Consider the following 25,662-nt stretch of genomic DNA (forward strand, 5'->3'; position numbering starts at 1 on the left):
TTCATCTATAAATGTCAAGTAATTTCAAAATAGAATTTATATATTTTAAAAAACTTAGCGTAGAGAATAGAAATTTTAATCACTGTACAATACAGTATATATGTATTGAAAATGAATTTGTCTGTTATATAAAATCGTTTTATTTTTTACATTAGGTAAATCTTTACCCTGGAAATACAGAAAACAAAAACTAAAAAGAAAAGGATAAAGTTCAATTTCGCAAGAATCCATGATTCACTCTTAAGAATTTGCTCTTGCCTACGTTGTGACTTTCATCGAAAAGGAGTTATAAGGAAAGTACACTTAGCATAAATCTTTTAAAAATACAATATATTTTTTTATCTAAATGTAACATATTATTCAAGTTTACATTTAACAACAGGAATGAATAACAATATGAAATATACATTCTAATATTAAAATTCATGTAAAATTAAATTTTATGCAATTTATTTCATGTACAGTACGTTGTTATTACTTTTAGTGGTTCTTTGGATGAAACATTGGATGAAGTTTTGAAGAAAATATTTTACAAGATTATAACACAATTGTATATTGGATACACTGCTTTATTTACATCAGTACTGTTTGTCTAAAAATATAAAAGAAGCGGGAGACCCACTGCAATGATACAAAAAGATAATACATGAAAATATAAATACACTTTAAAAATGTTGTACAGAAATTGTTTACTTTAATATGTTAGCCTGATTAGCTGTTATTAAAAATATTAGTAACATAATATATTTATCGTCGAAGTTTATTATCTTTAAATTACATTTTTGTGTTTTGATGCAGAAATTTGCTTTTAGACATTAAAATTATTTTTTAATTAAATACTACTATTAATTTGATTATTGTTCTTATTTAAGAATTTTTTTATTATTCATTGATAAAATAATATCTAAAAACAATTTTTTTAATTGCAGAGAAATGGAACCAAAAAAATTATTCATGTAAACACTGTAAGAAGAATTTCAAAACTAAACGAGGTTTGCAATATCATGAAAGAATCCATACAGGAGAAAAGCCTTACAGTTGTGACGAGTGTCAGCAGAAGTTTACAACTAAACGTGGTTTGCAATATCATGAAAGTATCCATACAGGAGAAAAGCCTTACAGTTGTGACGAGTGTAAACAGAAGTTTGCACAAAGGTCAAATTTAATTACACACCTTCGGATCCACACCGGAGAAAAGCCTTACAGTTGTGACGAGTGTCAGCAGAAGTTTACACGAAAAGGAAGCTTAATTAGACATCTTCGGACCCACAATATACGAAAGCCAAGAGAATGTTAATTATGTTCAGCGAAATTCATTCGAAGCCAAGTACATCATAAAAATTTGTGTGAATATTTTAAAGTATTATTTTTGATTTCTATTGATGTACAATACATTACAATAATCGAAAGATGTAAGCAATACTGCTTTTAAATTAAAATGATGTTTTTCAATTTCCGAAAAGTTTTAATTAAGAAACATTACAGTATTTAATATATAATTAAGATGTTTTTATATAAAATTTTTTTGAATAGAGAATTGTTCCATAGATACTTGCCTGTGTTATTTACAGTTAATATTAATTTATTCGATCAGTAATTAAAACATTTCATATTTTGCTCTAATTTATAATACAGGAAATCCTCGTATGTTCATACTGTAACTGTACTATTCTGGTCGTGGATATACAAATTTACATGTTAAGGAATTCGGTTAGTTCGAAATTGAAAGCGAAAATTTTGTCCGAACTGCGGCATGCCTGTGTTAACTCGTTTGTTTAGGTAAATTGCCTCCAGATTAAATTATATATACTAGCACGGGTGGCGAACCTATGGCACGCGTGCTCAAAGCGGCACGTAAGAGAGATCATCTGGCACGTATCATATGATTTTTGTCTTTTTCAATCAGATTTTTTACATTTAATCGAATTAAAGCGTATTCGTTTAATTTCTTTAAATGTCATTTTTTTTGTAACTCTTTTCGCCCTGTGGGCACTAAGAGGGCCTCTTATAGCAAGCCCATTATGGGTTCGGCCAGGCCCACAATGGGGCGGCCGGGTGGTGAGGGACGGGGACCGACATATCCGGACGGACCACCCCCCGAAAAATTCCTGGGGATTTTTCGACCCGTCCGGATTCGATCCCGGGTCCCCCAGGGCGGCAGGCTGCTAACCTTGACCGCTCGGCCATCCGCCCTTTAAATGTCATTATTCGAAGTCTAAGACTTTGGTACGCATTAACATCTTTAAAGCTAAGTATGCTTACAATAAGGCACGCAGACTCAAAAAGGTTCGCCATCCCTCTACTAGCAGGTAAGCCCGGCGTTGCTCGGGCAAAAAATAACGATAGTGAAGATTAATATTATTACATCATAGCAGCGGCATGCCGTGACATTTGATGATAGGGAATATAGCGAATGCCGTGTTTCTGTGAGAAGCCGACTTCCAGGGGCAATCAGTTAATTGCGCGTCAGTGATGACCTTTGTTCCATTCCGGCTCCTTTAGCAGGGTTTTATTTATGCCCCCAATTCCCTAATCTCTTAATTATTTAACTATTGTACTTCTTAAGTAGAAATAAGTCTAAACTGTTTACTTTGTACCTGAATATTTGTAGTCATGGGAAAAAGTGGAAATTTTTATGACAACCGACACACAAATCGCAACTTTAAGGAATATAAATTTTAGAGCTTTTTATGTACAGTACCTTATGCATCTTTCATTAAATTTTGTAAATGATGCTGCCAGAGTAAAAGTTAATTTTTTAACATTGTACAAGATTTGTACACGTTTAAATCTACATTTCCTTATAGATGGGACATACGAAATCGTAATATCACTGGTTTAAAATCCGTAGGTAATATAAGATGGGAGAGCAGAATAAAAATATCAAATATTTTAATGAATTTTTTAAAACTCCTGTCAACTATACAGAACTATCATAAAAACATCATACTAGTAATTTCTTATCGGTTAGGTTAAGTTATAAATCTACTCAAGATTCACATAATGGGGCGAGGGCGACCAAATATCTAAAAGGCAGGCGGCTAGGAGCCCAGAACCGGTCCTGGATAGAATTGGAAGCGTTATATATATGTAGCTTCCACCAGCTAAACCGGGTGAGGTTGATGCTCTGTAAAGCGCATGCGCAAATTAGTATGATCTGGCTGTTTGGAAGCTGACAATACAGCGCTTCCATTCCACCACTAATATTCGAATATACAATAGCAATATTATCGTTTTTTTCATATGTAGTATAGAAATTTGTAATAAGACACATAATGCGGTTATAATAAAATATTAATTTTAATTATATGAAAATAATCGCACAATCTATTTATTTTTTAGAAAATGCAAAGGAAGCGGCGCTTCCACTGCTTCCAATGACAGCACGCCATTGTTCCTCATATTTCCAGATCGAAAACTTTTGTTGAAAATTTGCATACAAAATCATCATTACGATAAACGCCATCTACATTTCATTACTAAACACTCATGTCATCGAGATTAATGGAAGGGTCGTCATATTTTGCTACCATAGGCAACGTTGCCAGATTTGGCTACTTTGTGCAAAATTTGGCTATCCTTTTATCAGTTTGGCATAAAAAATATTATTTGGCGTTTTGGCTACTTTTTGGGCTACAGAAATTTGACTTGGCTGCGTTTTTGGCCACATATTATTTGTAAATATATTACAGTAGAGCGTCGATAAGTGGAACGTCGGTAAGTGGAATGGCCGGAAATTGGAACGATTTTCAGTCGGACTGTGTCGTGCTGAATCGAATGTTTTTGATACTAAATTTACTTCTAAAGTATAATTTTCATGTTTTTTATATTCTTTAATATATTTATTTTGTTTGTACAAAATGCAGAAATAATTTTTAACGATACGATAGCCTCGATGATTATTATAAAAATTTTCGTTAGGCTTAAAATCGACGAAAATTCAACACGAAGCGACACGCAACGGAGAAAAATTCAACAGGAAGCGATACGCAACGGAGAAAAATTATTTGAACATCGGACAGGTTAATGTATTTTTTCGTACAAAGTCGGAAACTGGAACAAATCATTAACTGGAAGGACCCCAGTCCCCAATTGGTTCCACTTTTCGACGCTCTACTGTATTTGAATAAAAATGCACTTTAAAATGGTGTTTCGTCGTTTTTTTATTAATTAGAGACCCAAATAAAACAAATATTTGTGTTTTTCAAATAAATTTTTGTTTGTCTCCTTTATAATAAATGAATTTATTTATTTCTAAGTAAAAATTGAAATTGTCTGTAGAAGTAATTTTTTTAAAATATCCTTTCTTGTGATAAAGTTTTAATACTTATTACTATAATGAAGATATTCTATATGACAAAATAATTTTAATTCAAAAATAACAATTTAGAAAAACTTTGAAATGAGGAGTTATCAACAGAAAAAATATGGGTGTCTATTTTTAAAACCCTTGATGTGACTGAAATCAAACAAATTGTTGGCAAAGTTCTAAGCGTACAGTACCTGTAAGCAATGCATTTGTGGAAAGAATTTTTTCTATAATGGAATCTGCAATCTGCTTGGAGAAATGATAGAAGTAGAATGCGAGTGGAGCTCGTTAAAGCAGAGTTAGGCATTCGAATTAATTTCGACATGAGCTGCGAAGCTTTTCATTCTTATTTATTTCAACATGACCAAAAAAAATTATTGCAAGTAGCAAAATCAGAAAAAAAAAAATATATATATATAATTTAAGAAATAAGAAACATTACAATTATACTTACTATATAAAATAATGCTGGATTGTTAACTGTGTAATACTATATATAAATATATATACTGTACTCGTATATGATAATATAATTGTTGAATAAATCAAATATTGTGACTGTTTATTTTGGGGGGCAATCCTCCAAGCGAGTAGTTGGCAAATGTTGGCAACCCTAACTGATATTCGAATATACAATAGCAATCTTAACGTTTATTTCACATGTAGTATAGAAATTTGTAATAAGATACATAATGCATTTATAATAAAATATTAATTTTAATTAATTCAAACTACGTTAAAATATGAAAATTTATATTTTAGAAAATACAAGGGAAGAGGCGCTTCCATCGCTTCCAATGACGGCACGCCTCTGTAGCACAGTATTCTTAATAAAATATTTACTAATAAAAGAACGTATAATTATTCTTTACAAGTATAAATATACTGTACGTAAATTCATTAAAATACGTACAGTACGTATATATCGATGAGTAATTAAACGCGAATGAGAAGAATGGTAGAAGATGACGTCACGCAATTTCCCGGCAGAAATTGACATCATGTTTGTTATCATAGACGTTCGCGCAGTATTATCGACCGGTGAAATTTAACTGAGTATCATTTGTTTCATAATAGATTGAAATCATTGTGCTAGAATGCCAAAGTAATAGTGTGAGAGATAGTCATGAATATACATCGCATATTAAACATGTTCAAGAAGGATCCGGCCTGCGGATTTCCACTCGATGATCTACCCGAAGAGATTCTAATTACTGTGTTTTGTTTTTTGCCGGTAAAAGATTTGCAGAATTGTTGTTTAGTTTGTAGAAAATGGAGAGATATTGTGACTTCGCAAACTCTTTGGAAGGAAAAATGTGAACGAGATAAAAGAATTTTACCTGTTATTATTTTCCAAGAGCTACCCCATAACTATTATTTAAATATTTACTTAAAAAATCCTTACGGACGAAATCTAGTCAAGAATCCATCGGGAACTGGTATATTTTAGGATAGTTCTGGTTTAAATATAAATTTTAGTCATAATTTAAGTAATATTTTACAAGAGCATGTAAAAAACAGAAACAATTTTTTTCAATATCTTGGATATGTATATTTTTCTTATTATTTTTTATAGATATTATCTAAAATCTATCAAATTTTTGAATTTTAAATATTAAAATAGAATAACTAATGTGCATGCCTATGTTCTAATTAAAAAACATTAACATCTACTAAAATTGTAATGGATAATAGTATATTTTGATAAATCAATTTCTTAATCATATTTTTCATATTCATTTTCTATCTTAAACTGCTTATATATGTATAATTAGTCAATAATCATGGCTCGTGCATATTCGAAAGCACGTGTGATATAAAGTAAATAACGAAACATACCGGATTTTGTAATAAAATAAGTATTTGTAGTTAGAATATTAATTCTTTTTGCTTCTTTGTCCTTACCAGTTTTCTTTTCGTATATATATTGTCTACTTCAGGGGTCCCCAACCTTTTTGTACCTAAGAGCACATTCTAGAATACCGGCTGGACGACGGGCACCATTTATTTTTTCAAGGTGAATTTATATTTGGACATAGTTAATAATACATACACATAATGGGTAACATAATGTACAGAAAACATTTAATTCCAAAAATGTAATTTAACATACACAAGACTATTAACAATAATTTTTACAAAACAAGTAATTACTAAACAATGCATACAAAATCTACAGAGTATAAAAATTCTTTATAAAAAATATACATCTGAAAGTAAATGTGATTTTTGGCATTGCATTTCATTGGCCATTGATTCGTAATTAGGAGAGTATGATGATATTCCTGCTCGTAAGCAATCGTCAAGGTGTTCATCTGTAACTCGTGATCTGTACTTTGATTTTATGATATTCAGAACGGACCGGTTTATTTCATTTCAGGTATGGGAAATTTGGTTGGTGAAGATTTGGCGGAGGGGAAAAAGAGATCTGTCGCATTTTGCTTTGTGCTTTCATCTGTGTTGGACGCCATTTCTACTTTTGAGTGGTTAATCATTAAAAATGAAAAAACTTTTACATAGCATTTTATTGAAAACTGAAATAGTTTTATTTTTATCGTGGTCGCACAGCGGTGGGCACACGTAAAACGATTGGCGGGCGCTATGGTGCCCGCGGGCATAGGGTTGGGGACTACTGGTCTACTTGGACCTTGTTTAGAAATAGGACTTATTATACTAATGAATTTTCTGATGTGCAAGGAAAGGAGATCTTAGTCAAAAGTGAAAACAAAATATCTTTTAGGTAAAAATAAAAATATTTTGTTTTGACTTCTAAATAAGTCGAAACAAAATATTTTTATTTTCACCTAAAAGATATTTTGTTTTCACTTTTGACTAAGATCTCCTTTCCTTGCACATCAGAAAATTCATTAGTATAATAAGTCCTATTTATAAACAAGGTCCAAGTAGACAATATATATACAGAAAAGAAAAATTTCTCATTATTTGTTTTTTATTTATTATCTGTAGTAATACCGGCTAAATTCTCATAATGCTATACTTGAAGTTTTATACTTGTTATTCTGGTCTAGTAATATTATAATCTATTAATAATATATATGTATGTATATATTATTAATGAATAATAATATATACAAGAAATGAATAATTAATAAAATGGTCATGTGATGTGTTTTGTTATTAATATTTTTGACTGTGTAGTTAAGAAACAGGTTATGGTAGAGTATCATTAGTCTTTCATTTGGTATTATAATAATTCAAAGAATTATTATAATACCAAACAGAAGAATTAATTTAAAGTATTAAAAATGATAAATAAAAGCTAATTCAGAATTTATTATGTAAATGTCTACTAATAAATTGTGTAAATAAGGGCACAAAGGTGCACATGAATTAATAGCTAATTCAGAATGTCTAAAAATTTTCAAATAATAACAATTTCTAAATACTTCATGTTAATTTATATGTTTAATTAATGTATGTAAAATATAAATTCTAATACTTTTTTAAAATTTAGAATGTTTACATAGTATGGCTACATAAATGAAAACTAAAAAGTTCAATAAAAATTTGGATTGCTTATGTAGCCAAAGACTACTATTGTCAATCGTCAATTTGCTTTCAATGTCAAAAGGATTGCATCTTCCAAAGGGCCATTAACTCCTGAATTTTTTACTGGAGAAAATCTTTCATTGCAGTGTGTGCATGAATGACTCACAAATCTAAAATGAAATCTTCATGGGGTATTTTTTAAAAGTTTAAAATTATAATTATTTAATGTTAAATAATGGGAATGTGGAAGATGGTAACATCTCTAATTTCATATCCTGAACAAGATCAACAGTATTGTAGGGAAAGTGTTGCTCATTTTGTTCTAAATTATTAGATAATGCTTGTTAAATGTTATCAGGATACCAAACAAAGATCATTGATAACTATGTTATTTGAAGACAGCTGTTTGAACGAGATAGATGGTTTCCTATCTCTTGGTATCAGCTTAAAGCATGACAATGAAAGATCTTATGTGGCCATAGTATCATTGGTTATATTCAAGATGTGAAATGTTAAAAGGAAGGAAAACTCAGTGAGTGTGGCATTAACAGTTTATTATTATCAGTAGCTCTTTCAACAAACTTAAGTTCGTCATCAAGTAAATGAAAATTTAAAAATAGAATACAATGTTTTAACTTGAGTGGAACACATATTATTTAAATTAAAATTAAAAACTGTTACAATCATGACACAAACTTAGATTACACAACTTGATGTTATGATGTCATGCAGTGCATGCATGGATATAGACCCATGTTAAAGGTGTGATAGCAGATGTATATCACTATTTAACCATTTATATAGGGCAATCCATATGCTGGGCAGGTCAAGTATGGGAGTGTTATACAGTTTCAAGCTGTATTGTGATGAAATGATACTGCATCCTCAGTATTTGTCTAATTTTATCAAGTGATTTATCCTTAAATGACATTCACTCAGATTTAAGATCAGTGTGTGCAAGAATGGTTCACGTAGTAATAAGAAGACTTTTCTGTGTGGAATTCATGAGTCCTGACCCTATTGAAGATTGGGATAGCATTTAATATTGATTGGATTTTTGCTATACAGGCAATCAAAATTTTTATAATTTTTCTGTTTACATTTTGGTCTATTAATGCATATTCAATATCTCAAATCTGTGGTTTAAGTTTTTCAAACATAACATTACAATTTAGATTAAGGTGACCAGACTTCCCGCTTTTGGCAAGACAGTCCTGATTTTTAACAATTTGTCCCGCATCCCGCGGCATTTTAAAAAGTTCAGAGTTTTGGAAAGATTAAGTTTTTGTCAATTATGTGTCATAAACTTATGTTTAAGATTCGTAAAGATCATTTTATATCACACTTATCAGTACCAAGGTGTGCGTGAGCATCAGAAATAAAGAATGCTAGCCAACAAAATCTTTTGTGTTCGTGGCAAAGACTGACAGAAAATGGTTTAGAGCATGCAGCTGCAGCAACGGAGCAGTGCGTGTTTACAGGCTGTTCAAATGAGCAAACATTTTGTTCATTGTATGTCACATGATGCAGAGAAAGCTAGCAACTAGCAATTTGTTCATTCTATTGCTAACGGTGGGACTAGGATTTATTTTGGTTACAACAGTATTATATAATAAATAAATTACAATAATAAAGTGACACTCAATGCAAATTCAGAGGAAAAGTAAAACAAGTTAATAATAATAATACATATTATTATTATTATTTAGAAAAAAATACAGAAGGATTAAAATAATTGTTAAAATATAATTTGTCATAAGTAGAAAAAATCTGAACAGAGAACAAATGGTTAGAAATATTTCATCATTTTTAAACAAACTATGTTCCTTATAATAATGCATTAAAAATTGTGGAATATATGCTGTCCTTACCAGGAACTAATGCTGGGACTGAATGCATTTTTTCTACCATAAATAAAGTGTGGACATCTGATAAATCACAATTAAGTGTTGAGACTTTGAAAGCCATATTATGTGTGAAATATAATTTAACAAGTTCTTGCAAAAAATTTCATGACATTTTAAACAACGAAAGCAATTTACTAAAAACAATTCACTCAACTGAGAAATATGCTAAAGAATAAATGGTTTTTAAAGATTTATAATAGCATATATATTTATTATATTTGTAAATTTTACATATGTTGAAATTTAAAAAAGTATAATACAATATAATTTTTGTGTTTATTGATGATAAAAGTTTGTTGCTCTAGAACAGTTTTTTTCAATAAGACAACCACTCCCTCCTCGTCAATTTTGTCCTGCTTCACCAATGTTAAAATCTGGTCACTTTAGTTTAGATGTGGATTAATTCATCAAAACAAAAGAAAAATAATGTTGCCAAATGATTGCCAGTTTAAATCAGGCTACTTTACCGTACTTTAAATCCAGCAATTGTTTGGGTTTATTATGAGTATCAGGCTTTGAGATGTTTACAATATGCATAAAAATAACTGAATTTATAAGATATTCACAACATTAAGATTTTAATTTGGCATATTAAATGGATTTGTTGTTTAGTAAAACATATATAAATGAAAAGTAATAATGATTAAATTAGATATTTTTGCTTATTTATGATAGGCCTAATTATTGTTAAACTGGTAATAATTTCCTTTACTTTGCTTAGAGTCTCCAAAATTGAACAGTCCATAATGATTTTAAAAACAAGAGTAACTCATTGAGATTAGAGTAACAATATTAAATTGTATGAAGTTTTGAAGATGACAAAAAGTATCTCAAATCTAATCTAATATTTTAAAAAGTGTTAGTTTGTTGTCATATATTATTCAAAATATATTATAAATTTTGATATTATTTATTTTCACAGAATGCTGCTATAATTCAGCATGAAAAGCATGAAAAATTCTGAACTTTAACATTTCTTTTAATAGTTTTAATGAGTCTCAAGTACTTGATTGTGTTAAACATTCAAGAGTATTTAATGAATAAATAATACATGTTCAGAAAATGTTAAACTTTTGAAAGATGATTTAAATCAAAATTAAATAAAAAAAATGTAAAAGCAGTTTTTTAATTTAATGAATAACTTTTCAAAAATATGCAAAAAAGATGCTGTAACTTTTTACCTAAACATATTTATTGATGATTCGTATTTAAATAAATATTTTAGCATTAGTTTTTGTTTAAAAATCAAATTGTGTATAATTAATGGAATGTAAATTCATTCAGTTTATAAAATTTTCATAAATGAATTTACATTGCAGTAATTGTTTTGATTAGATAAACAAAAATAATTACCATATTTTATTATTTATGAAACATTAAAGATGAATCTCTCTCTCTGTGTGCCATATCAGAAATCCTGACGTCAGCGAGCACCTGGCGCAGGTTAATAAGTGGTTAGTAAGGTGCCAAGGTGTATCCTGGGGAAGTTACAACCAGAGTGGTTCCCTGTTGCTTTCTGTGGTGCACGATATTACGCAAGGGGAAATGCCTTCCGGGAGGTCTTGTAAGGGAAGCTGGCCCCTATTCAGGTGTTACAAACATGGAGAAAACCCAGAAAACTTCACGTGGCCAGCCCATCCAAGTGCGGTGCGAACCCGCGACCAAATTCCCAGTGTTTAGTGACAGAACTGCTCGGCCACTGGTGGGCCTAAAGATGAATACACCTAGATAATAGATGTGAGGACCACCATTTCCCTCCTCCAAAACTACCTCAATGTTAACATTTTGTGAACTACTGTTTACAACATTTGTAATATAATAATATTTACTTAATCACTTATTTTTACCTTTTTTGATAATTATGTATTCGCGTGAACTTTAATTGTATTTTAAACAACAACCGAAGTCGTAAGAGGAAATTTGCCTATCTTACCAATCTAGGGACTCCCCTCTTATAAATTTTAATATTAACTTAAAACGATTAGAATAAAACAGTTTATTATTCAAATCTCACAACATGCCAAGGGAAAATGAGAAAGCAATCAATGAGTAATGATGAGAACTGCCCCAAAAACAAGATGAGTCACATCGACTCAATGATGACTCTACAAAAGCTAGAGGTCATTGCCAAATAAAAACAACAGAGAACAATCATCTCAGCTGCGATGACGACACCGCAAATAAATCGTCACCTGGTGATGACACCACAAATAAATCGTCACCTGGTGATGACACCCCAAATGGATTATCATTGGATGATGAACCTTTTCATGCTGGAAGAATTTAAAAGGAGAGCTCCAGCCTGACAAAAATCAGTTTAATTCCCATACTCAACACAACAGTATCACTCTCATACTCAGAGAGAGAGAGATTCTCACCAGTATAGTTCTCATACTCAAGACAGAGTATAATTCTCATACTCAAGACAGGCAGTAAGTGAGAGCAGACTCAGGACAACAAACAAGAGAGAATAAACCAGAGGCGGTCAGACAGACACAGGACTTAAGCAGCCAGAGAGTGCAGTCCAGTCCAGACAGTACCAGAACAGTACAAGCAAGAAAGAGCGAGAGTGAAACAGGATCAAGAGATTGACCAACTGTCGAAATAGATGAAAGAAGACATCTTGTTCAAATGGTATGTTGTGAGTCGCGTAGTTTGAATACCCCCGTTAGGCACCCCCCTCGTTGTATAGATAAAGATAGGCGGATTTCCAAAAATCGGATTTGATAACTTTGTTCTGAACTTTCAGTTTTTTTTTTTTTTCTAATAAATTCCCTTTTAATTGTTTACATCTGACTCTGTATTCTTCTTCCTGAGAGGCTCATTCCTGGACTTCAGAGTGACTCTTACCCTTGCGCCTTAGTCATTTACTTCATCCCAATCGGTGGTGTGTCCGGTAAAACACACCTGGTGGCAGGACCCTATCAAAAACGTATGTAAGAAACATCTTGACGGCCCGAACCCCACAAGAAAATGATATTACTTTTTAAAATTTTTTTCATAAATTGAAAAGTTACTTTTTAGACTTTTGTTTAGATATAAAACAAGGAATCATCATTCAAACTATTTTCTGAAAATTCAGTTAATAAATATTATTTTAATAACATCAATGAATGTTTACTATTATTTTATTAATTTTAATTTTCGATTAATGTTAACATTGAATGACTGGTGTTTTTTTTTTTTGTATTTTTAGGACGACTTTCCTACTGGAAAATAACACATAATGACGGAGAAGGATGGAAAGTTGAAAATCCTCCTCAGGGATCTGATCCTGTTCCAGATACAAGTATGAATATTTTAAATATTTTTAAAATTTTAATATTAAAAAGTATGAAGAAATAAAACTATTTTCTGAAAAACAAGAAATGACAAATACTTGTGTGTTATTTTCAAAAAATTTAATTTTATATTGAACATGATGATGTATTTTAAAATTTTGAACAAGTAATACAATTATGTGAAGAGAATAAAATATTTCTAGCAGAAATTTTCTCAAAAACATTCAAACATTCATTAAAAAATATGAACCTAATGTATATTTATGAAACTCATTTCTGTATGGCTCTTTGTACTAGCTGTCATAAGTGAAATTACAATACTAAACAATAAGAATGATTCCAATTGCTTACCATTGATTTATAAAAATTCAGAAATATTTATCCAGAAAAATTTATAAAAACCATCAATAAGTCAATTTTTTACAAATCTTGAGTAAAAATATGATAAATAAATGTATATTTTAATTTCTTTGTATTGTACCAAAAAGAGTATCATTTCCATCCATATATTATTCCACTGCTGATTGTGTGATATTCAGTTCATGTATAAACTTTCCAAGTTGTTTCATATAATTAGTCAATTAAGTAATTAAGTTTAAATTAATTAAATAGAAAATTAACTATATTTAATGACTACTTTAGCTCATCTGTACAGTTCTTGGATAGTGTAGTTGATTGAAGTAATCTTGGAGTAATGAAAAGGGAGTCAGTTCATATTACATGTAAATTTTTTCTTTCTCAAATAAGAATAAAATCTTATTTTTTAATAGATCAATGTAAAAAATAAATAAGTAGTATATATTTTCATATTACACTAAAAATTAGAGCATGGAGTAATTTATCGCACTTTTCATTCCATCTCTGACTACCTCCATCCAATAAGTTAACTGTTTAAACAGTAATGACCATACAAAATTTTTTGAGTCAATTTAATCTGTTTTTTTATACCCAATCAAAGACAAGGTCTACAACACAAAGACAAAATGTAAATCTTTAAAATGACCAAGGAGATAATAAAAAACATGTACAGGAACACACTCGACATTGACCTTTTTCTGTAGGATTATCTCCTCAGTCATTTTAAAGATTTATGTTTTGTCTTCCTTGTCATTTCTTATGATCATTACTGTTTAATCATGTAAATAATCTCGGGACAAATATATTTAAGTTAACATGTTGTTTAATGTCTTGAACCAAATTTATGACTAAATTGCCAGATTATTTTTCAGGCTATATTTAATTAAAGCCACACTTGTATAAAGATTAATAATTAGAAGTTCATGTTGAATTTAATTTAATATGTTTAAAAATTCTGTAAGAAAGATTGAATCAGACTAGATTATAATACATTGAGGATAGCTTTAGGTAAATTCATTGATTATACAGCTCAAATAATGTTAACATTGTCACACATCATCTTCACTTTAGCTGATGAAACCAAAGTTTTTGCTTTTCTGTAAATGTGCTAAAAAACTTCATTAGATTTCAATATTTTTAATTGAATGAAATCAATTGTAACATTTATCTATATTAATATAACCCATTGAATGCGTGTCCGTTCGGCTGTCCGTTTGTCCACGTAACGGTATGCCAAAAACGGGCACTATTGTGTGTCATATTTCAAACATTTTAATTAACAATATAAATTATTATTTAAATTAACACCCACTAGGGGTGCCCTAGTGAATGTTACCAGCAAAGGTAAATAAACAAATTAAACTGTTTTAAAATACTTATAGAATGTTTAATAACACTAAATAATGATTTATAATTATCATGAAATTTGTAAAGAATGCCCACTAGGGGGCATCCCAGGTTCCTAGTTATTGATGTTTCACTGTATCATGTAATGTAAATGTGTGCAGATCTAAAATTTTATACTGAAACAAATCTCTACAAAAACCAAATATAACCCAAAAAACATTAAGATATATACATTTGAAAATTAAGAATGATGATTTTTAATTGTAACAAACTGTAAACTGAAAAAATAATCTTTTAGTTTACAATCATCCTGTCAAAACCTCAAATCTCTCTTAAAGATTTATTTTATATATTTATTTTACTAATAACTAATAGCAATTCTTATTTGTTACAAATACTTTAGAGCCTCGTTTATCCGAAAACTGGTCAACCGAAAGCTTTCCAGTTGGACTGTGTCATGCTGAATCGAACGTTTTTGATACTAGATTCTAAAGTATAATTTTTTTGTTTTTATATTTTTCAATGTATTCATTTTGTTTGTACAAAATAAAGAAATAATTTTTAATGATACAATAGCCTCGATTATTATTATAAAAATTTTTGTTAGGCTTAAAATCGATGAAAATTCAACACGAAGCGACACGCAATGGAGAAAAATTTCAACATCGGATAGGTTAATATATTTTTTCGTACATAATCAGTTATCCGAACAACCCCAGTCTCCAATTGATTCGGATAAACGATGCTCTACTGTATAAATATAGTTTAAAGCACAATTTAATTTTGTCAATATATATTGTTTATGAATCAATTAATAAGAGTTTGTTTTCATTGAAGTTTGGAAATTCAGAAAATAGAAGTATAACTTAAATTTAACTTAAACTTAAGCTAAAATTTGTCAAATTCTACTATTTACTAAATTTTAAAATAATCTATTAACATTTCATTCTTTTTTTTTAGGTATCCAGTATTGTTTTGCTACATCATATGGTTTATCTGAAAAATTTCAAATTGTTGATTTAATAAAAGAAGGAGTTCATCCAGAAGTTTTGGATCAGGCTTTACTTGATATAGAAATATCAGAATTGTAAGTTTTGAATTTATATATATATATATATTTATGTATTATAAGAAGATATAATGGCAATTATATTTTAGTTTTGATAATACAAAACTATAATTCTTATAATACAAATTTATGTTTAAAACATGGCTGATATTGTTTTTAACTAGAATTAAGTGTTTTCTTTTTTTATCTTATTTGTTTTATTGAAAACTGCATGTATTGTAATATTTAATGAAAATGTGAAATTTAATTTGCAATTAGAATTTTAATTAAAATTGAATTAAGTTGTTTTTAAAAGACTGAAAGTTGAACTCTATTTTATATAAAATATTTTAAAGGAAACATGTTACATCCTTCAACAGGCAACCAGAAGAATGAAAAAATATTTTAAAATAAATTATAGAATAGTTTTTGAAATTAGTCATTTGCAAAGCAAAAACATAATTAATTTTTTACATAAAATTGGGAAGGATGATATAATTTCTTCCCAAAATAAGATAATATAAATATAAGTAGATATTAATAGGAGGGAGTGGGACCTTTTTAGGCTTGAAATAATTTTTACTTTCCTGGCTTTGCCATACTTGCTCTGTTATATATAACAATCTGTCAAAAAATTGATTTTTTGACTGGCCCCATAATTTTATATTTTTGGACTTTGGATCTTGAAATGTTGAGAAATGCGAAAAAATTTGAGGATTTTTCTATCCATATATAGCACAGAATTTTTTTCACCTTCTTTGAAGCTTAATAATTTCTGTGCTTTTTGTAAAAAATTTCTGAAATTTTGTGTATTAGATGGATAGATGCTATTATATTTTGGCGGTTAAAGGTCGAGGGGGTGGAGAGACAAAGGAGGGTCATGTGTCATATCTTGAGTATGGTTGGACTTAATGACAATTTTACTTATTAGCATTTACATTTTATTTTATAAAACCCATCCCTACTCTCAAAATTAAGCTTTTTGCTATTTTATAATACAGTAGAGCATCGATTATCCGACCCTTGATTAACCGATTTATCGGTTAACCGACCGTGTTCTAGTCGGCAAATTCAAATGTCCGCTAGTGATGTGGCGCTACAATATTTGGTTATGTCTTGGCTACTTTAATATTATTTTTGTTAAATTTTTGCATGTCTTAGCTGGCAGCACTGGCTCGACCATGAAAGGGAGGCTAGTATTTAAACCAGGCCTAATACACTATACTAATAATGTATTTTTTCGTACTTTTCGGTTATCTGACTTTTCAGGACAAAAATTCATTGACAAAAATTCAATGCAAAGTGACATGCAACAGAGAGAAATTTCAACATGGAATAGATTAATTAAACAAAAGAAGTTAACTCCTCCTGAATTTAAATTAACCCCCTCCCTCCAGGATGTTTTTCTACACATACTCATTTTTCGGGGGTCCTTTGAAATTTTTAAGTGCAAAAGGGGGTCGCGGACCAAAAAAAAAGTTTGAGAAACACTGATATAAACAACATCTCTAAACCCGATATATTAAAGCTAAACACCAACAAAATGCCGAAATTCTATTGGACTAGTTTAAGGCTAATTACTAAATAAATTACGTAAACAATTTGACTTTAGAGGAAGACGTTAGGCGCCATCTCGTATTAACATTAATAATTATAATTTTTAATTAATTAATTTAAATAATTTAGAACCGCTGGGAGAAAAAATCAGCCCGGAGCGGGACTCGAACCCACAACTCCTGCTTACCATGCAGATGCGTTGCCAGTTATGCTATCTGAACCTCCAGCCCGATCTCCTCTTCCAGCGTATATAAGTTAACTATATAAACATTGACGGTTATATAACCATTTTCTCCCAGCGGTTCTAAATTATTTAAATTAATTAATTAAAAATTATAATTATTAATGTTAATACGAGATGGTGCCTAACGCCTCCCTCTAAAGTCAAATTGTTTACGTAATTTATTTAGTAATTAGCCTTAAACTAGCCCGATAGAATTTCAGCATTTTGTTGGTGTTTAGCTTTATTTTAAAATATAAAAAGATTTTTAAGTAAGATGGTGCTCTATGGAGTTTTAAATATTACTGAGAAAGTTAAGCAAACTTGTTGCTGCATTTTTAGTGAATAGTATCCTACTGCAAATGTTGGTGGGGTATGAGATTATATTAAGAATTTGTTAGCCAATGATCTGACAGATAAAATGTGGGCTGGTTAATGGGATTAAGTTGAGTAATTAATAAGATTTTTTGTATAAAAACTTGTTTTGAATCAAGTATATATTTTAAACAGGAGATCTCTTTGCAATATAATAGGTATTAGTCTTGTAATAAATGCTTTGTAAGCTCAGTATCCATCTGCCTTTTATTAATGGTCTTTTTATGTTCTAAAGTTGTCTAGTTGTCACTCTTATGTAATGCAAGATTGAATTTTAAAAAAATTGTCAATTATCTTTTGCTTTGCACGTGACAGTAGTTTAGAAAAATCTATAGAACAGTTTTTAAAACTGTTGTATAGATTGTTCTATACTTTGTTCTTATGGTTGTTAATAATGATTAAATTTTTAAACTGCTACTTGGTTTACAGCTTTACAGAAAATATCCATATGACCACTGACTGACATATAAATAAAATTTCCTAAATTGACAAAATTTTGTTCATCTTACATGAACTTTAATACACGTGACTTATTCAGAACACAACTGATGTAATTTGAGAACACATTATATGTAATTTTATAGCTGACATTTTAGAAAAGTCTTTCTTGTCACATAATGCAAATATATGAGTATTCTTTGCAGTAAAAAACATGCAAAGTAAATTATAGAAGTCATTTGGACTGTTTATTAAGAAAGTGATGTAAGTTTATTTTTCCTTGTGCTGAAATATTTAGGAATTTGCATTTCAGTTGATTCAAAAATATTGATAAACTTTATTAAGTTTGCCTATATTTCTATGAATTTAAATGTACATAAATACATTAATTAATTCTCAAAAATTATTTGTATAAAGAAAATATTGCTTTTTGGGCCATAAATGGACTTGCAACATTTTCATAATTATTAAATATTTAAATTTTAATTATTTAAATTTCACTGGAACTAGCTATGTTTATAAATTAGAACAGGAAGTGTTTTAATTATTACTTTTATTTATTTACTTATTGTTAAAGTGTATTATGGTTATAAGTTTAACATTAAATTGTTTTTTATTTTTGGATCGTTACATGGAAGTATTTTAAACTGTTTATGATATAAAGAAGGTACATAAAGAAGTAACTGCATTATAATCCTTAGATTTTTCACATGTAATGATTCTAGCATTTTTATATAGGATTGTTCAAAAGTAATGTATCAGAACATGGTTCCACACATAATGCATATGTATGACCATATTGGGGGCATAGTCAAAGAAACATATAACTTATGTATTTAAATCATAATAACACATAATCAACAAGATATACTGTTTCAATTAGTCTGTGTCATATCATAATAAAATGGTTAAATACTATAGTTTTTTTAAGTCATACATTCATTAAATAATTAACTTATGATATATCTTGATGATGATTTACACCATAAATTACATGTTTCCCTGATAGTGCTCTATACAGGATTACTTTTGAGTAATCCTATATAAAGGTGTTCATGTGATGTTCTCAACCATAACAGTCTCCCTCATCTAGTTTGTGATAAATCTAGTTTTAAATTTTGTCTTCTACGTCAACATTTAATAGAAAATTACATATTTTTTTATAAACTTTTTTGTATTACATTGCAAATCTAATTGTAAAATTCCACAATGTTACTCCTTGTTAAAATTAACAAAAATACATGGGATTAAATTTGTTTTATTGTCTTAATTTCTAATTTAACATCTGAAAAAATGGAAATTATAGTATGTAATGATTATTATTTAGGCAATTTTTTCATTTATAGAATTCAAATATAGTTTGATGTGATTGTTATTTTCCCTCTTCTATCGATATCTAAATAGCTTACCTGTTGTTACATAATCAGTAGTAATGCAGTCATGTTATTCAGCTAACTGTACTCTAAATATTTTTTTGTTTATATATTTGAATGAATTTTATGTTTTGAATTTTTATCTTTTTACGTTGACAAGTAAGTCTACATTCTGTAATACCTCTGTTCGTATTTATAAAAAAAAAACCAGTCTCAAAAATATAACTATTATGTATAAAAAGTTTTCTTCAAACATGTAGTGTATATATATATATATACACATATATACATACAATCATACATTCAGATGATTTTCTAATTATTTAGAATACAGGGAAAAGAATATAATTAATATAAAATTGGTATGTATTCATTCAAACTAGTATTGAAAAAATTAATGTTAATGACAAAAATGAATAACACATTAAAGACTATTATATTGACAATACTCTGTTTTATGTTCTATTTACTTTGTCTAATTCACTTTTTGTACTAAGAATTGTTTGTCTTAAATGCTACTTTGTTACAGATGATAATCTAATAATACATAAAACTTTTTCATTGGCCACTCACAAGAATGCATATTTAAAAAAAATTGGATCACATGAATTTTAAATTACTTTAATTTATAAATTAGAATATTATAAAAACTTAAGTCTAGTGTAATTGATCATAGAAAATATTCATTCATAAAAATACTATTATTGTTTAATGAAAATATTTAGCTAAATTATGTAAAGCTATTAACTCATAAAAGTACAATAATAATAGTCCTGTATAATACATGATCAGTACATCCTACTGTACAGATTTTACACTAAACCTCTTCTGGAAATTTATCAACAAATTATCCAAAAATTTTTAAACAGAATTTCTGGTTAAAAATTTTTTTGGAATTCTGCACAGTAGGAGATATTGATCATGTACTACATCATGCAAATGGACAGATTAGAAGCAATAGATTAAAAATAAATTTGTTTCAGTCATGCAGCTAGATTTGATTGTGGCAGTATATATACATTACAAGTCAAATTACTAGATAAAAATGGTATTATATTAGAAGAATATAATTCTGGAAAAATTGAAGAAGCTCAGTGGGCTGGAAAAAGATGGAGTCAGGTAAGAAATGATTTAATTTATATTTTTTTAATATTTAGATTGAAATTAATATAATAAGAAATCATAATGAAATTAGTAAGATCTATTAAAATGGTTCAAGATAACTCTGTACCAGTGTCACTGCACCAAAATGATGATTAAAGTATAATGTAGTCTTCCTTTCTCTATAGTTTGTTAACTTTAGTCCACTTTTAAAAAAATTCCTATGAGGCCCAGGTCAGACACCTAATCTGACCTGATATCTCAAACTTGTTAAGAACAGTTGGCATATTATAGGCATGAAAATTGCAGAGATGTTTTACAAGAGTTTGGTATCATGAGTTTGATATATAATAATTGAAGAAACTTATCAATCTATGCTGGAGCACTGCAACTGTTATGGCTTGAGGTGATGCTATGAAGTATAGGAATTCTATTTGATGAGAAATAATAGTTCATGTTATGTTTCTTAGGTCTAAAAGCTTGCTCGAATTCTTTTTCTTTTTGCTTCTAAAACTGAACAGCAAGTTCTTGCAACAATGCTTATTAACAGTATTGATGAAGCTGTAGTGCAAAATAACACTTAAATTCAATTTAGCATTACATATAATAATTTACGTATAATACAAATAGTTGTAAGAACTTTTTGGCAGCCAAGATGAGACTTCTCTCTCTCCTGACTGAATAATATAAAATATTGTACTGTATATTTCAACAAATACCATAGTATAGAGAGACCTGTTGCTATGCATCCTGAGCAGTGATGTATCTACAATTAAAGATAGACCTTTAAAATCTTCCTTAATAGTTCTTACAATAGTTCTCCCTTACACAGACTGCTGGTCTAAAAATGCTACCCATACAACACCCATCTAAATGGACTGCTCTATTATCTATCACTATTAATGTGAATCCCTTTACACATAAAACATAGAGGAGAAAATCAGAAATGTGAAAGTACCCTCTTAAGCAAACTGCTTTCTTATCTGATGCTCTGTTAAGTAGACTTGACTCCATTTGTAAATTTAAATGGAAGATAAAAATCACTTATTCTCTTTGATCGTTATCAAAATTCTATAATTTTAATAATTATGCACAACATGTCAGTACAATTTTTAACATAGTATTGATCAATTTGCATAATTAGTAAATTGTATACAGAAATGAAAAATTAAATTTGTAGAAATTTACATAATTTATGCAACATGGAAAAAAAATGTAATGTTATTAAAATTTACACAATTGAACATTTTGTAAATTTTGATGACTGAGAATTCACATAATATAGTGTCAGAAATATCTTCTTTGTATTGCTATGCATTCTCATTTACCCTGAACCAATTTTGTTTGTTATGTCACTAAGCATTCTGCCAAGAAATCACAGGATATTTTTCAAAAGCATGATAAATTTGTAAAGTTACATTAAAATTTTACACCAAATAAACTTATACATTTTTAAATGCCTATTAATTGCTAAATTTGCAATTTTAATGTTAAAATTTTATACTAAATACACTGTAATTTGGTATATATGTTTCATATGCACCAAATACAGTTAAAATTTTTTAGTGTGTGTATATGTATGTCTGTAGTCTTTTTCATTATATAATGATGGTATATCATGACCAAAATGGTCCTTGTGTCAATTAAAATTAATGCACCAATCCATCTTTACACATAATCTTATTAATTCAAACAACGTACTATAATAAATTAGTATGCATTAGCACTGTAAATTGTTATATCTTGCAATTTTTTAATGGTTTTGTAGAAAGCCAATTGTAATATTTTTTGGTTTCCTGTTTGAGTTTTATTAAATATTATCTAGTTTATAAAACTTTGCTAATTAATGCTGTTTAGTTGTAATCTCAAATTACAATTGAAAAGCACTCAAGTAACAAAATTTTCTTATTTAATTACACATCACTAATAACACTGAAAAATTATATTAATATTAAATATTAAAGGTTCGACTTCTGTACTGGTGTAAGCGAATAATTCACATTCAACCTTTTAAAAACCAGTAATAATAATTGGGAACAAACTTTTTCGACCGTTAACTCGGTCTTCATCGGGTTCTAACTATTGAGATTCAAAACTGTTTCAGAACGTATTCAAATTTTTGAATAGAACCGTTGCGCGTTCGTGTTACGTGTTGTTGACATGCGCAATACATGTGTCGAAAAAACGTTTTTTCGACACACATATTGCGCATGTCAACAACACGTAACACGAACGCGCAACGGTTCTATTCAAAAATTTGAATACGTTCTGAAACAGTTTTGAATCTCAATAGTTAGAACCCGATGAAGACCGAGTTAACGGTCGAAAAAGTTTGTTCCCAATTATTATTACTGGTTTTTAAAAGGTTGAATGTGAATTATTAAATATTAATCTGTCAAAAATTGCTTTTCTTAATATAATTTAGATGGAAAAATAGACTGCAAAATGATATTTAGTTATATAACTTTTTAACTTAAATTAAAAAATGTTTTTTTAATTGCATAATTACAACAAATCTCCATAATTCCTTTGTTTAATTAATTTCTCTATTGATTGTAAAGCTCATTTTTTTAAATTTTTATCTATTGGTGATATTAAACAAATAGCATTAGTAATTTTTGTGTAAATGTCTACTTATGTTTTGACAAAGTAAATGTTTATTAATTGTATTTAAATGAAATAAATTAATTTAAGATAAATTTTATAATTACTTTCATATAAAATTTCCATTGAAATTTTTCAGGAAAAACATGTATTTTCAAATTACAAACCAGGAGTGAGATATATTAAATTTATTCACAGTGGAAAAGATACTCAGTTTTGGGCTGGTCATTATGGAAGCAAAATGTCCCAAGCAACTGTTAAATTTATTAAACGTTCATAATGTACATATTTAAAGAAAATATTGTTAAATATTTAAAGAAATATTTTTGTGCTTAATGTATATTTGCTATATAAATTTAGTTTTTACTGTTAAACAAATTAATAAAATTTTAAATAATAAATGACATTAAAAAACGAATCAATTCAATAAGGTATTAATTACAAAGTTGCAATTAAAGTATGTTACTATTCTGCTCTAAATTTTAATAATTTTGTTACAAATAAATTATATTTGAATACTTTATATGTATTTTTATAAGTATTTTTTCAAATAAATTAATTTAATTTAAATTCTTTGTTTATTTTCCTTCTAATACAGGGATGATGCACTTTTTAGTTTATTTGCTAAATGTTTAATATTAAAAAACTGCATGTTTTCAGCAAGGAAATCCTAAGCAGGGCCAAAGAGAATTGTAATCTGGGCATGGTTTTCCTTTGCGAAAACTAAATCGCTGGCTCTAAATTTGCGTCTGCATAGTCGCACCCTTAGCCTAAGTGGAGGCTAAGGGTTCACTTAGGCAGGGAGCTACCTAAGTGAACTGTTTTAAGATTTAAAAAGTAAAGAGTATTCAATGTCATTTTTATGTACGTTTCTTTGCAAACTTATATTTAATTATAATTATATTGAGATTTTCAGACAGAATTTTTAGAATTTTTATCACTTTTAGATGTTAATAATTTTAATATTATGAAAAACAATTTTTTCAAGCGTGTTTTAATTCTATAAATTAAGTAAATTTTATGGGAAATTTTTTGATTTATCTAAATTACGTAGTGAATCGCAATATTTATATTCGTGTCCGGACTATATTCACAAGTAACTCTTAAACATAAAACATACTATAATTAATGTCGATCCGAACAAAGACATAAAAGAATTATATAATTTAATATCATTGATTTTTAGAATACAATCTACTAGTGGGTCTGTTGAGCGCAGTTTTTCGACCACGAAGCCAGGGCCGATTTACATAAGGGCATTTGGGGCCGGTGCCCAGGGCCCCCCACAAAACTATGTTTATACATAATATTTTTTTCTATTTCCGCGACAGCCTAGTGTGGCTTAATCATGAGGGCCACAGACAGAGAAATCCAAACCCGGGAAAAAACCTATGAAACATCGGAAAATTTCGGGGAAAAATTTTACATAGGTATTTTTCAATTAAATTAAAATAATTAGTTTTACACAATAAAATGTATGCATGTTTACAATAACCTTATTTTTAAATGAAATTTACAACTTCCTAGTTGAAATCTAGTTGAAAGTACAGTATTTTGTGTAAATTTTCTAAATCATCAAATTTGCCTACTCTTTAAAGGGGAGCCCCAACCGTATTTGTGCCCACGGGCCTCTAATTGTTAAATCCAGCCCTGCACGAAGCAAATTCACATATTGGGCAGGAACACTCAGTCGGAGGAAAGATTGTCGTCACTAGCGTTGCTTTCGATAGAGAAATACGTTGATGGAGTCGACGATCAGCGACTTTTATGATAAAATAATTAACGACTTTACGGAAAAAATGGCCGAATAGAGTTAGAAAAACTTTTTTTTTAATTTTTTTATAAACTATCATTGTTTGTGTCATATGAATTTGTATTATGTGTGCATTACTTGTATTTTAGAACTAAAATACATAAATTGTTTATTTTTGTCATTTCCAGTATTTGTTTAAAACTTTTATGGAAATGTCATGTACCGGACAGGTCTGACCCGTCACGAAAAACGCGAGAAAACGGTTAATTTAGAAAAAAATTTATTAGTCTAAAAAAAATTGGTAAAAATCGTTTGTAGTCGGACATTGATTGTTTATAACTTTATATCAAACTGCCAGGCAGAAACCATAAATTGCGGAAGGAAGTCGTTCTATGATCGGTGGAAGATCGAATTCATCTTCGATTTTGACTTTTCTCGCGTTCCAGGTAAAAGTCTCGTCACGTTTAGTAACCAGGGACCAA

The 25,662-nt window shown here is 29.0% G+C and overlaps 1 protein-coding gene across 1 annotated transcript; it reads left to right on the plus strand.

Moving 5' to 3' along the window:
• Positions 1–5,117: 5,117 nt before the first annotated feature.
• LOC136972450 (F-box only protein 6-like) lies at positions 5,118–23,943 on the plus strand. Its single transcript, XM_067267050.1, has 5 exons — positions 5,118–5,748; positions 12,923–13,015; positions 15,672–15,798; positions 20,706–20,841; positions 23,567–23,943. Exons 1-5 carry the CDS (start codon positions 5,436–5,438, stop codon positions 23,705–23,707), a joined length of 810 nt encoding a protein of 269 aa, XP_067123151.1. The 5' UTR covers positions 5,118–5,435; the 3' UTR covers positions 23,708–23,943.
• The last annotated feature ends 1,719 nt before the right edge of the window (positions 23,944–25,662 follow it).

The sequence above is a fragment of the Centruroides vittatus genome, unplaced genomic scaffold, assembly GCF_030686945.1.
Source record: "Centruroides vittatus isolate TY-2023 unplaced genomic scaffold, ASM3068694v2 contig_1057, whole genome shotgun sequence".
NCBI lineage: Eukaryota > Metazoa > Arthropoda > Arachnida > Scorpiones > Buthidae > Centruroides > Centruroides vittatus.

What these genes read in the sequence shown, in the direction of transcription:
- LOC136972450 (XM_067267050.1), top strand. Translation starts at nt 5,436, where the DNA reads ATGAATATACATCGCATATTAAACATGTTCAAGAAGGATCCGGCCTGC. An exon ending in CAAGAATCCATCGGGAACTG is followed by an intron (nt 5,749 to 12,922) that starts GTATATTTTAGG and finishes TTGTATTTTTAG; the next exon opens with GACGACTTTCCTACTGGAAA. An exon ending in TGATCCTGTTCCAGATACAA is followed by an intron (nt 13,016 to 15,671) that starts GTATGAATATTT and finishes CTTTTTTTTTAG; the next exon opens with GTATCCAGTATTGTTTTGCT.